At 37.2% G+C, this 14,792-nt stretch overlaps 1 protein-coding gene across 5 annotated transcripts in view; it reads left to right on the forward strand.

Moving 5' to 3' along the window:
• The window catches only part of MTBP (MDM2 binding protein), an 81,679-nt gene extending 75,125 nt beyond the window's left edge, over window positions 1-6,554 (forward strand). For 3 of the 5 annotated variants that reach the window (XM_070221776.1, XM_070221778.1, XM_001497225.6), the window contains 4 exons: window positions 1,479-1,728; window positions 2,319-2,432; window positions 5,587-5,652; window positions 6,215-6,554. In XM_070221776.1, coding sequence (XP_070077877.1) covers window positions 1,479-1,728; window positions 2,319-2,432; window positions 5,587-5,652; window positions 6,215-6,253 — 469 coding nt within the window. In that variant the 3' untranslated portion in view covers window positions 6,254-6,554. Of the gene's footprint in view, window positions 1-1,478; window positions 1,729-2,318; window positions 2,433-3,303; window positions 3,442-5,558; window positions 5,653-6,214 lie in introns of those variants that run through there. The other 2 variants (XR_011421378.1, XM_070221777.1) reach the window with 2 other exon arrangements.
• Window positions 6,555-14,792: the final 8,238 nt, after the last annotated feature.

The following is a 14,792-nucleotide window of genomic DNA, read 5'->3' on the forward strand; positions in this document are numbered from 1 at the left end:
GTGACATATGAGGCGCATAAACATAGTATCTTGACAAAAAGTGCTTTAGTCCCTAGGGTAATTTTTTTTCATATTAGTCTTTCATGTTTTTAAGTTGCTTTCTGCACAGATTTTAGATTAATTCCTTCATACCAGGATTTTGTTTTTATTGTGAACGGTTGATTATGCTTTTAAGTTGTAAAAAGAAATGATTTAGAAAAAACACCCTGTTTCTTGCTTCATATGCTAATATACAGTCCATTAGCACAATGGCTTGTAAATTTTTAAGCCATGGAACACTGGAGATCTTACCCAGTGGATGAAGCAGGTGAGCTGCTGCGGGAGTTTGGGACGGCAGTTCTGTTGGCTCTTCCTTCCCTCCTCTCACTGCTTTCTACCTGCCTTGGCCCCTTAAACGAGGGGTTCTGCAAGGCACCATTTTGAAACCACTCGTTTCATATAAAATACAGTTTTAAAGCCTACATAATAATAGGCTATATGAAACTTTTCTGGATTCCTTTTTTTTTACTAGCTAAATAAAATGCCCAAATACTTAAATAGAAATTAGAACTTTATGAAATAAACACTCTAATTTCTATTAAATTTATGTATTTTTAGAGCCTTCGTCAAATTTAGGTCTTTGGCGTCTAAAGCAAGCCTTAAATTCTTATGGGATTTAAACCTTTCAAAAAGTATGAAATATGTTAAAGTGAAACTTTCAGATCTCTTTCTAAATAATTAAAAATATTAGAATACTATGTCCCTGATATGGAATGGCCAAATTATTTTCATGAGGACTTTACAAATTCACGATACTTTTTGCACCTGATAAAGCTAAAAAGAAAATCCGTTAACATTTAGGATACTGTATTTTGTAACATTATTTCTTATTTCTGACTTGAGACTGATAAAAAGATATGTGTTCCAGAAAAGAAAGTGCACTGTGGCTTGTGGGCTAGCAGAATAGAAGGATATCAGCCCCTATCTTGTAAAAGGAAATGTAAACATTTTAGAAGGATTGAAACAGGAGCCAACTTTATAGTTTTATTGGTATTTAACACTGTTACTTAGTTTGCACAGGCAGGTGCTTAGGTGCGATAAGTACAGGTTTCTTCATCAAAATTGTCTTGAGTGTAAGTATTTAACAGATGAATATTGACTCTATAAAGAACACCACCTGGCGTGCCAGAGCTGACTTACGTGAGACATGGTGAATTGAGGGGGCAGGCAACAGTAACACTGCTCGTTGCTTTGCCGATGAGCTGAAATTCTGGTTTGTTGCTCATTGCCTTCTGTGTTTAAGTCACTCGTTTGAAGAATTCAGAGAGCGACTGCATAATACGGTGTCATTTGCTTATTTAAGGCAGTAGTAGCAAGACATTTTGGTTGCTTTTCTTGGGTTTATATGTCAGTGGATAGAGTTGTAACATTTAGGACAGAAAATGGGCCTCACTGTTGATTCACTTACTCTCTGTTTCGGATATTTTTCCCCACAATAGACTTGTGAAATCTGAAAGTTCAGATTCTCTTCTTTCTCAGACGAGTGGCATTTCTAATCATCACCATCGTGCAGTGACATCCAGAAAGCCGCGGGCAGAGAGATCAATATCTATGACTTGTCCATCTGTTCCAGTTCTTGGCAGTGAAACTCCAAAAATCACCACAAAGGCCAGTTCAGGTCAAAAAAAGGTGCATGAATCAAAAACATTAAGACAAACTAAGGAATCAAGATCACAGAAACATACACGGGTAAAGACTTATTTCCTATCTCTCTTAGTTCTACATGGGAAGAAATTCCTTTATTTGATGTATTATAAAATGTGTGTCTAAAAATTTTATAAATGAAACGAAGTGGTATCTGTAATTTACTTTAAAATAACCCAGTACCAGAAGGATAATAGGAAAGCAGGCAGAGGTATAAATGAACCAAAATTAGCCACAAATTGATCCTAGTTGAAGCTGGTTGATAGATATATCAAGATAGGGATTTGTTATAAAATTTCTCTCTAATTTTTGTTGTTTGAAATTTTCCATAACAAAATGAAATATGTATATATCCCTGCTGTGTGTAACTTGTACATTCAGATTTCAATGCAGAACTCATGATTTGAATTCCTCTTAAGATACTCCAGTCATTTCTTGCTAACAGATACTATCCTGTGACACATGTGACCCTGTAAGTGTTACAGATCTCTTCTCAATTGTTTTGTCTTAATGAGCTTATCTGTCTTTAATGTTGCTACATGATTGTGTAATTCACAAAATTGAACTCTAAAGCTGCAATAATATGTTTGTACCTTTTCCAAAAAATATTAGTCATATGTTATGTTCTATTCAAGATATTGAAAGAAGTAGTTACTGAAACCCTGAAGAAGCACAGTATTACTGAGGCTCATGAATGTTTCACCGCCTGCAGCCAGCGTCTCTTTGAGATCTCCAAGTTCTATCTAAAGGTACAGTGTCTTCTCTACGAATGGCAAAAGTGAGGTCATGTGCTAATGCTCCTGTTTGACACAAAATAATGTTTAGTGAGTATTCTTATACTGATAGCTTAGAACTTGTTGCCAGATTTTTTTTAAATAGAGACAAATTGAAGCTAAAATGTTTTATATTTTATTCATTTGATTTTAGTCCTCATATATAGAAAACTATATTTTTACTGGTATCTTCAGTATTTCTCTAACAGGTTTTTGACTTAAGTTGATAATAAACTTCAAAACATGTTTAATTACTAATTTTAGTATAGAGTGAAAAGGATGCTGGACTGCCTATCAAAACACTCAGTTTCTGATTTTGGATCCATTATCAGCTAGTTGTAAAACATTGGACAGAACAGCCTATCATGTGACAGTTTTCTAAAACTTAGATGATGTTAGATTATCTCCAGCCGTAAGAGTTTCTGACTTGAATCACAATTATATGTGGGTTTCTGGTTAAAATTAGAGAATGACCACATGCATTCAGTTCCCCTCCTTTCTAAAATCTCTCAAGAAAGACAGTATTAACGTACAAAAACCAAGAAAAGAGGAAAGAAAAATAATGTAGAAATGTACATTGTTGAACAAGCAAAAGCACATGGAAGTTACAACCTAAATGCCTGCCTAGTGGAATACCGGTGAGAAGCAAACCAATTAAACTCTCTGAGGTGCTCAGGATTGGGAGACACCAGCTGTCATGGAAAGCAGGGGCAAGGTGCCAGGTGGAAAATAAAGACCTACACAGTGAACTGGGGAACCCTCAACTTGCTCTGCATGTCTCTCCTTCTCCCACAATGTTAACTACAAGTATATTACACATAATTCTTTCCTCCCACCTCTCTGACAGTGCAGGAAATAGTCTCTGGAGAAAAAAGAATTGGAAGCCACAGTGAAAAGGCCAACTGGCCCCCTTATCACCCTACCTTGTAATGCCACCAGTGAACAGCCTGTGCACAGACAGAGCTTCGAATAAGATTTTTAGTATCCGATTTTTAAATGTGACTGGACAGCCAACGATTAGCAGACTTTTGAGAAAAGCTTCTAACACAAGAGACACCAAAACATAAGGGAATGAAGGAACTCTGAAGAAGTAGAAGCCTGAAGAAAACTTATAAAAACTAGAATTCTCTCAAGATAATTGCATGCTTAAAACTAGAACAGAACGCTGTTTCCAAAAAATGTGTAGAACATGAAAGCTCCTTGAAATTAGAAATATGATAAAAGTCAATCAAAAATTAAATGCATGATAAGAATATATGGGAGGATTAATCCAGAAGATCCAATATGCTGAAAGTAGGAGTTTGAAAAATGGAGACTAGAGGAGAGAAAATTGTCAGAAACGTTAACAGAAAATTTTCGAGAACTGATGGACACAAGCCTTCTGCTGGAAGGACACACAGCTTGTCCCGCCTGCCGAATGGACAGTTCTATAGCAAGCCACGTCACTGTGGAATTTCACACCGCCTGGGATAGAGAGAATGTTTCCTAAAAGCTTCCCAGGAGCTTTACGTATAAAGAATCAAGAATCAGAGTGGCAGTGGACTTCTCCATGGTAAGTAACAGTGTACACTAGAAGACAGCAGAAAAGTATCTTCAGCTTCTGAGGGAAAGGGATTTACCTAGTGCTTTATACCCAGGCTAGAATTCAATCAGGTGTGAGGATTCCATCAAGATCCTTTCAGGCATGGAAGGGCTAAAGAAATTTGTCATTCATGTACCCTTTTGAAGAATTTGCAAGAAGATGAAGTTCAGCAGGACAAGGGACGAAATCAAGAAATAAAACAAAAGCGAACCTAGACTGGGGAAGACAGGTCCTAACAGGACCAGGCCTGGGGAGCAATTGGACCAAATTGGCGCAGGCAGTGGGAGAAGGATCTCCAGGTTAAAATACAATAAAAAAAAAACCCACAGGGGCCAGCCCGGTGGCGCAGTGGTTAAGTTCGCACGTTCTGCTTCTGCAGCCCAGGGTTTGCCGGTTTGGATCCTAGTGTGGAGCTGCGCACTGCTTGTCACATTGTCGCAGGCGTCCCACATGGAAAGTAGAGGAAGATGGGCAGGAATGTTAGCTCAGGGCCAGTCTTCCTCAGCAAAAAGAGGAGGATTGGTGGCAGATGTTAGCTCAGGGCTAATCTTCCTCAAAAAAACAAAAAACAAAAAAAAACAGAAGTGAGAGTTTATCCAGTATATCTGAGTCTTTGAAAAAACCTTGTTGTGCATTTAATCAATCTTTTACAGCATTTGTGAGGTAGGGGAGACCCAGAATTATATACGTGGAAAACTTAAACCAAACATTAGATGAAAGAGAAATCATAGCTATAAAACCTTAGCTCAGGATTGAACTATATGTACCTAGATATGATAATACAAACAGTGACTCTTTACTAATCAAAAAATGGAGTGCAACTGTTGTTGAGAGAAGGAAAAGGAGGTGGAAGGATTCAGAGACCTGAATCCACAACGGTTATAACTGATAACACGAGTCAGTCTCAAATTGTCAAATCACAAAGTAACAGTATAAGCATATTATCTAGAAACATGAAGGTATAAATAAGAGAAACAGCTAAAAGCATTGAAAGTGGCTGCCTCAATGGAGTGTAATGTGGAGGTGCAGCAAAGGACTGCTTTTTAAAAAAAAATACATTTAGATTATTTTTTTTTTTTGCTTTGTAGTCTAATTCGATATATTCATTAATTTTTCAAAAGTCAGAAATTTCTGTTTCCTTTCCTGTGTCATTCTCTCTTTGTGGTGGAGTGAAATAGCCAAAAAGAAGACAGGGGAAAAAAGATAGTTTATCTGAAAAATAAATGCAGACTGTACATTCATTTCGTGAGTCATGAAGCGTGAGTAGAGACTCATAGGCAAGGATGGGCTTAGATTTGTCACTGCTCTTGGGAACATGAGATTAGTGTGACATGGATTTATGGATATTCGTATGAATTTTGGTTAGAGTATTTTGATATTTCAGGATGGGGCTAAATTATAATCTGTTACTTTGGGTTTTTGTGGTATTTCCCAAATCACATTGATACTTTTTATAGAATGATCTCAGATAATCTCAAGTTTGTTTAATAATGACTTGTTCTTTGTAATTTCATGCACAGATTTTGAAATGCTGTATTTTATGTTTAGGATCTTAAAACTTCAAGGGGTCTATTTGAAGAAATGAAGAAAACAGCAAACAATAATGTTGTACAGGTAAATAAATTATCCCCAAGAAACTGCATTCCATTACATTGCTATTCTATTTCAGGGTAGGTAAGATGCTGTTAAATATGTAGTAGGAACACTCTTTAAAATACTTCATATTAGACTTATGCAAGCAGAGTATTTAGTGATGTTTAATAGTTTGCTCTGTTAACAAGAGTTTCTAAAATTATTTTACGAAAGAAAAATTAAAAAATAAATAACCCAAAGAGCTAGAAAAATTAGTCCATTTTGATCAGTGGTTTTCAAAGTTTGGTTTAATTTTTTTGTAGCGACCCATTGAATACATTTTCAAATAAAGGTGAGAAAGTAGAAAACAATCTTCTTTTTGTGCAGTGAGAATAATTATTGTACTCTGCAGTGAAAGTCCAGCAAAACAGGCTCTTCAGTTAAAAAATAAAATGCCTTTTTTAAGGTAAAATATGTTTTAAGATTTTGACATGTATTTTTTATTTTAAATTTTCTACCACACTCTGTTGAAGTTTTAACAGTATTTTTTATCACTTGTGTTTTCAATAGAAATGTACCATAATCATATTTTTTCTCCCCTTAGGTAATTGAATGGGAATTAGAAAAGACAAGCAAGAAATAACACAGAATGATTCTCTTTGGACGATTATGAATTGGGCGGAGCTTTTAATCACTACTTCCTTAATTATAAAAAAGTATCAATTTTAATCAAAGAATAGATATTATGTCTCTAAAGAATTTCATATATATCCTATATTTATATACGTAGTTTTGAGGATTCTCAGTTATGGTATTTTTAATTGTATACTTATTTTATTATTTCATTATATTTTAATTTTTAAAGTTAATATTTTTATATATGTGTTTAAAATTTTACTCTTGGTTATTTAATTATTCCAATAAATAGAAAATACATTTCTTTACTTCATGGTAAATCTCTTTATTTTCACTGAGTCCTGAGTAAGACATTGCCAATACTTTTCTCATGTGTTCCAACAGCATAATTCATTGGACAGCTCCTGACTTAGAAAATATTGGCAAAAAAAATTCACACAGGTAGCCATCTTCCCTTACCGCTGCCCTAGATCCACCACTGTTGGAGCTATTAATGTTTATTTGGGATCAAAAATGAAGAAAGGGCAGAATTGTGAGAATAAAGCATAGTGAAGATAACATACAGACTCCCAGAAAAAAATATCTTTTCCCATGGTAGAAAATCTGGAAAATACAGAAAATTCAAGAAAAGTGAAAAAAATTCCAACATTGCCACCACTATTAATATTTTTTAAATATATATGTAATTAGTTTTCAAGTATTTTCAAAATTGAGGTCATATGTGTATATATGTGTGTTTATACATGTGTATTAATTTATAGCCTACTTTTCATTTAACAATGTGTCATGAATTTTATATCATATATCATTACTTATAACTGCTTAATACAAATGAATCACAATTTGTTTAACAATCCCCATTGTTAGACATATAGGTTCAGTTTTTTCCCTATTATAAAAAAAACCTTTAATGAATCTTCCTAGTACATCAATGATTATTTCCTTAGTATAACTTTTTAGGAGTGAAATTTGTGGGTCTTAATCTTTTTGGTGGTATTTCCAAATTGCCTTTCTGAGATATCAGTTTACACACCCCCCAGCAGAGTCTCTCTTTCCTTTTCTAGTAACTGAAAATAATAAGGGTGAACATTTTTTTTTAATATGTTGTCTACTCTTTGTCCATTTTTATTTTGGATAGTTTTACTTTTTCCTACTGGTTTGTAAGGGTTCTTATATATTAAGGATATTAGCCCTTTGTTATTTTGTTTATGGTGTGTTCTGAAACTTTTAGTTTCTTTTTTGGGGAAGATTAGCCCTGAGCTAACATCTGCTGCCAATCCTCCTCTTTTTGCTGAGGAAGACTGGCCCTGAGCGCACAACCATGCCCATCTTCCTCTACTTTATATGTGGGATGCCCACCACAGCATGGCTTGACAAGCAGTGCATCTGGGATCCGAACCGGTGAACCCCAGGCAGCCAAAGCGGAACATGGGAACTTAACTGGTGCACCACCAGGCCAGCCCCTGAAATTTTTAGTTTTTATACAGTCAAATCTAGCATCTTTTTCTTTTTTTGTAAGGAAGATTGGCCCTGTGCTAACATCTGTTGCCAATCTTCTTCTTTTTGCTTGAGGAAGATTGTCTGCTAAGCTAACATCTGTGCCAATCTTCCTCTATTTTATGTGGGTTGCTACCACTGCGTGCCTTGATGAGTAGTGCTGGCTCCACACCCAGGATCTGAACCTGCGAACCCCAGGCCACCAAAGTGGAGGGTGTGAACTTAACCACTGCACCACTGGGCTGGCCCCTAGCGTCTTTTTCTTTATAATTTCTTCCATTTAAAGAAATTTGCTTAATGCATATGCTTGTTTTGCCTATCCAATAAAAGGCTTTCTATACCTTAAAGTCAAAGCTAATGTTTTCAGAGAGTGTTTTTAGGGTTTCATGAGCCGTTGATTTGAAATGGCCCCTTTTTGCCTGAACTTTTCACTATCCGAAGATATTTGGAGGGAGCCAATATTTAAAGACTCCATTAGTCAGCAAACATTGTCTTCTAAAATGCTAGACTAACAGGCTATTTTTAGTGTACAGTCATTCAGTCAGACTAATAAGCATTTGTAAGGCGGATGGGACTAGTTGGTTTTAAAGGACAAAGGGTTAAATCAGATGATTTGAAAACATGTACCTGGGAACGGAGTAATAATCATTGGAAAGAAAAACTCAAAGGCTCCATTTCCTCTTCTAAAAGTGGAGAAAGTAGTGCTGACGTCACAGGGTTCATGTAAGGATGATAATAATAGCTAACATTTGTTGAATGCTAACTACGAGCCAGGCATTACACTAAGCATTTATGAGCTTGCTATCTCCTAACAACTATCTGAGGCAGAGATTTCCCATCTTACAGATAAGAACTTGAAGCCCAGCAGGATTAAGTGTTGTGTTAGATCTGGGGTCACTTAGCTCAGAAGTTACAGAGCCAGAATGGGAATTTGTATTTGCTGAACCACACGGCATGTCTAATCGTAGAAGCTCGGCAAGTGTTGGCTTATTCATCTCTTTTGTTTTTATTCCTTTCTTCCAAGACCCCAGTTTTCTACTATACTTAATAATATTATAGATTAAAATGAGTTTGAAGATAACTTGTAAACCTGATACCATTTATAATATTTCTTTAAGTGGATGTGTTCAGAGTTTCAAGGAGATGGATAAAATTTGTAATGCTGTTTGAAATGTAGCATACATAAATTATATGTCAATTAACCTGACCAAAAGCGAAAGCAAGAGCATAAACAAAAAATGTGAATGGATCACTGATCAAAAGGACATAAAATAACCAAATAATTTTGAAAAAACGAACAAAGTTGGAGGACATTACTTTATTTCAGGATTTACCAAAAAAGGTATAGTAATCAAGACAATTTGATATTGGAATAAGTATATAGATCAATGGAAGAGAATAAAAGCTCAGAGTTATACCCACACACTAAACATTCCATTGAGGAAAGAAAGGTCTTTTCAAGAAATGGAGCTTGAGCAAGTGGGTATCCATCCATACGGAAAAATAAATGAACCTCAACCATGACCTCACACCATGTGCAAATATTAACTTGATATGAATCATAATCCTAGATTTAAAATAAAACTTCTAGAAGAAAACATAGAAAAATCTTCATCATCCTTGGAATAAAACAGCGATTTCTTAGGACCCGAAAGCATAAACGATAAATTTAAAAAATAATAAATTGTACTTCAAAATTAAAACGTACTACTTTTGGAAAGACAAATTAAGAAAATGTAAGCCTTAAGTTGGGAAAAATTATTTGCAGTACATGTATCTGACAAAAGACTTTTATTTAGAAAATATAAAGAACTCTTACAGCTTAATAATAAGGCATAACCCAGATTTTTCTTAATAGGCAAAGGATTTGAAAAACATTTCACAAAAGAAGACATAGGAATGGCAATAAACACATGCAAAGATGCTCAGCATCATCAGTCATCAAGGGAATGCAAATTAAAACTATAAAGAGATGCCACTAAACACCCACTAGAGTGGATAAAATTTTAAAACTGACAATGCCATGTCTTGGTAACTATTTGGAGCATTTGGAAATCTCCTGCATTGCTGGTGGGAATGGAAGATGCTGTAATCACTTTGGAAGACATTTGACTATTTCTTATATAATTAAGTTTATACTTAACTATATGACTCAGCCCTTCCACTATTTACTCAAGATAAATTAAAACATATGTCTATCTAAAGAGTTGAACCTAAATCCTCATACCATCTTAATTCTCCATAGCACCACACTGGAAACAACCCAATGTCCATCAGCAAGCGAATGGATAAACAAATTATAAAATATCCGATGGTGGAATAATACTCATCAAGATAAAGGAACAGATTAAAATATGCAGCAACATGGATGACCCTCAAAACATTATGCCAGAAATATGAAAAGCTAGAAAAGGCAAATACAGAGTCACAGAAAGCAAAAAATGGTTTCCTGGGGCCAGATGTTGGAGTGACTGGGAAGTGGCACAGGAAATTTTTATCGTGATGTAAATGTGCCATATCCTGGTGATGTGGTTACACTGGATATACATTTATCAAAACTCATCAAACTGTATACTTAAAACTATTGCATGCTGTATAACATGGACACTAGAGCCTTCTCTGAGACATTTGGCTCAAGAAAATCACTCTGCCTTGATTTCCTTTTTAAATTTTATTGTCCTATCAAAGTCCCTTTGTTCATATGCCCAGATAATTAGGAGAGAAACCCCAGATCCAATCTACTTGATTGATTTTTTTTTTTTTTTTTTGGAGGGAGATTAGTGCTGAGCTAACGTCTGCTGCCAATCCTCCTCTTCTTCCTGAGGAAGACTGGCCCTGAGCTAACATCATGCCCATCTTCCTCTGCTTTATACGTGGGACGCCTGCCACAGCATGGCTTGCCAAGCTGTGCCATGTCCACACCCAGGATACAAACTGGCCAACCCCGGGCCGCCAAAGTGGATCATGCCCACTTAACCGCTGCGCCACCGGGCCGGCCCCATGATTAAATTTTTGTATTCTCTGTTGTATTAGGTTGAACCATATGAAGCTACCAATAGCCAACCATTTTCACCCTCAAGTCAGTTTCAAAGAAACTTACTTAAAGTTTTCACGTTGTTGTGGACTCTTCATCCCTAGTTCCCAGCCACTTTCATCACCAAGTTTGGCTTCCAGGAGTGTGGTGCATTTACTGCAGCTTTGCTTGCCACGTGAGGCTAGTGAGTCTTAGGAGTGTGAGTGGGTGTCGGGGGTGAGGTGGAGCTGTGTGGAGAGAGGCAAGGGAGCCCAGATATTTACTTGCCAAGGAAACACAGAAACTCCAATTCATTTGTGTTTGGGAGGTTTTGTTTTGTTGTAATTACATCCCCAAAGTGGACCAATAATCATGGCTTGGAAAGCTTTTTCAGTCAATTTGATTGATCAAAGAAATTGCTTCCTAAATTTTTAGATGCCTTAGTGGGATTCCAAAGCTTGTCTCTACATTGTCTACAGCAGAGCCTGCACTCCGTCAGGGTGAGAGGTTTTGGCTGGAGCCTTCCTCAGTAGGGCTGCCTGAGAAGGGAAGTTGCAAGCTTTCCCTATCCCTCCACGCCTTCCATATGCAGATTCTACTTTCACTTGACCTCCATGCTGTGCTCAGACTTCATGCCTTTTGTGAACTATCCATAAAAAGTGTATCAAAGTAAAAAGTGGTTACAGATATTTCAAATAAATCTAAAGCATGGGGCCGGCCCAGTGGCATAGTGGTTAAGTTCATGTGCTCTGCTTCGGCAGCCCAGGGTTTCGAACCCCGGGTGCAGACCTACACACCGATCATCTAGCCATGCTGTGGTGGTGTCCCACATGCAAAATAGCGGAAGACTGGCACAGATGTTAGCTCAGTGACATCAGGCAATCTCCCTCAGGCAAAAAGGAGGAAGATTGGCAACATGTTAGCTCAAGGCCAATCTTCCTCACCAAAAAAATAAATAAGTAAAAATCTGAAAGCAGGCACAAAGGAGAGACCTAAAGGGCCCAAAAATTTGAGGTCAATTTTTGACCCTGTGAGGGCATTGAGCAAGCAACTTCTGGCAAATACCTCTTGGTATAAGATAAAACTTATGAAAGAAGAGGCAGGCTGGGTTGAAATACAGCTGCACAGACTTTGGGGCTATTCCAGGAGAACCCAGCTGACCAGTTGCTCTGCCTTTCTGTAGGGTAAGCACGAGAGGGACCTTAAAGGTATATGAGAGGGAGAATACATCTGAGCTTAGACGTTGGCTATTCTGGGGAGTTATTTACGAGTGCCGGGAATAATTCTGAAAGCTCCCACTCTTTCGAATGAGGCCTTCTTTCTTGGGAAAGAGTGAGCCAGAAGGCCCATAAGTTCAGCTGTGTTACGTCATGATGGTACATTTTGCAAGATTGTTGCCTGCGTAACCTGGAAAGGAGAAGTTGTATCTAATGAGCTGATGAACCTAGTTAAGGTTATTGCCAGGCAGAAAGGTAAAAGTGTCAGGGGGCCACTTATTTGTTTATGTAGCTAAATATGATAAGGTACAAGAAAAGATAGATGAACGAAAGAAGGAATTGTTCAGTTTTCTAGCAGCATTTAGCGGAGATACTGAGATCTTAGGACATTCTGGATCAGAAAATAAAATGGTTTCCCACTTCCAGTCTCTCCAATCAGAAGATTCTCAAAAGTAAGAAATAGCCTCAGGAAAAAGATCAAACCAAAGGTATGGCTATATGATCCGTTATTCAGACCTTAGCCATATTTAAAGTTAATGGTTTAAAAGTAGACCCACTCAGCTAGACAAAGGGCTTTTAAGAATCTTAAGGGTGTTGTCCCACAGCACTCTGACACCCAAAGTAGAGAGAGACCTGTCCTGAAAAGAACTGTGGGTGTGGCTTTCACCTAATGGACTGGACTATAACTTGATACACAGAAAGCCCAGAAAGTATATTTTCAATTAAGATGTAATTCACATACCATAAAATTCACCCTTTAAAGTGTGTAATTCAGTGGGTTTTAGTATATCCACAAAGTTGTGCAATCATAATCACTGTCCACTTCCAGAACATTTTTAACACCCCAAACAGAAATCCCCAATCTACTAGCCGTCATCTCCTCTTCTCCCTTCCCTCAGCCCCTGGCAACCACTAAGCTACTTTCTATCTCTATGGATTTGCCTATTCTGGACATTTTATATAAATGGACTCATACAATATATGGCCTTTTGTGTTTGGCTTCTTTTACTTAGCCTGAGGTTTTCAAGATTCATCCATGTTGTAGCATGTATCGGTATTTCATTCCTTTTTATAGCTGAATGTATGAATCTGCCTCATTTTGTTTATCCATTCATCAGTTGATGGACATTTGGGCTGCTTCCACTTTTTGGCTCTTATGAATAATGCTGCTCTGGACATTGTGTACAAGTTTTCACATAGATGTATGTTTTCGGTTACCTTGGGTATATGCCTAGGAGTGCAATTCCTAGACTATATGGTAATTCCATGTTTAACTTTTTTTTTTTTTAAAGATTTTATTTTTTTCCTTTTTCTCCCCAAAACCCCCCGGTACATAGTTGTGTATTCTTCGTTGTGGGTTCTTCTAGTTGTGGCATGTGGGACGCTGCCTCAGCGTGGTCTGACGAGCAGTGCCATGTCCGCGCCCAGGATTTGAACCAACGAAACACTGGGCCGCCTGCAGCGGAGCGCGCAAACTTAACCACTCGGCCACGGGGCCAGCCCCCCATGTTTAACTTTTTGAGAAAATCATAGACTGTTTTCCAAAGCAACTGCATCATTTGACATTTCTACCAGCAATGTGTTAGGGTTCCAATTTCTCAACATTCTTGCCAACACTTGGTATTATTTATCTTTTTGACAAATGATATGAAGTGTGAAGTGGTATCTTATTGTGGTTTTGATTTGCTTTTCCCTGATAACTAATGATGTTGAGCATCTTTTCACGTGCTTATTGGCCATTACATATCTTCTTTGGAGAAATGTCCACTCAAATCCTTTGACGCTTTTAAAATTTTATTTGTCTTTTTATTGTTGAGTTGTAAGAGTTCTTTATATCTTCTGGATTCTAGTCCCTTATCTGATATGTGATTTGCAAATGTTTTCTCCAAATTGTGTGAGTTGTCTTTTCATTTTGTAGTTTTATGTCTTACATTTAGGTCCATGATCCATTTTGAGTTAATTTTTTTATATGGGGTGAAGAAGAGATCCATCTTCACTCTTTTGCATATAGGTATCCAATTGCCCCAGCCCTCTTTGTTGAAAAGACTATTCTTTCTCCATTGAATTTTCTTGGCAACAGTAAGTCCATAAAATTTTAAGGAATTTGTATCAAAATGAAGAGGCCTCTGAGCCACCAAATTTCAATAGGCAGGAGGCAAGAGGAGACTATTCAGTTGCAAACATGGACTATTTCTTATGGAAAAGAAAGACTATAGGAAGTCAGAACCAAGAGCCCACAGAGCAGATCCAAGCATAATGGAGGAGGGTACCACTCCAAGGTAGCAGAAATGAACCCTGATTCACATTTCCTGCTCTAGAAATGGATAGCTGGTGACATGTGCCCAACTGGATTTCAGAATTACTGTGGACTAATGACTCATCCTTTAATGAAAGGAAGTATCTATTGCAGTTATCTTGTCCCTGCCTCACCATCGTATGTTGGATCTATAGATGGCAGTTAAGTTAGATTTTTTAGGTCACATATTCTAGATTTTAAAATGTCACACCCTAAGTGTCTCAACCATATCTGAATCAGATGAAGATCACGAAATAATGGACTTTAGCCCATATTGGGAAGAAATGAGCACATTCTGCATGTAGAAGGAATGAAAATTACTGTGGCCGGATAGTGGCATGTAGTAGGTTAAATATGGCCTCCAAGGTTTGAGCTCTTCCTGTGAAGAGATAGAGTCTATTTCCTTAGTGCTTGCATCTGGACTGGCAATGTGGCTGCTTTGACCAGTAGAATATGGTATAAATGACATGGTGTGAGATACAGCCTAGGCCTCAAGGACCTTGCAGCTTCTGGTTTGCTTTTG

This window comes from Equus caballus, chromosome 9 (assembly GCF_041296265.1).
Source record: "Equus caballus isolate H_3958 breed thoroughbred chromosome 9, TB-T2T, whole genome shotgun sequence".
NCBI classification, from domain to species: domain Eukaryota; kingdom Metazoa; phylum Chordata; class Mammalia; order Perissodactyla; family Equidae; genus Equus; species Equus caballus.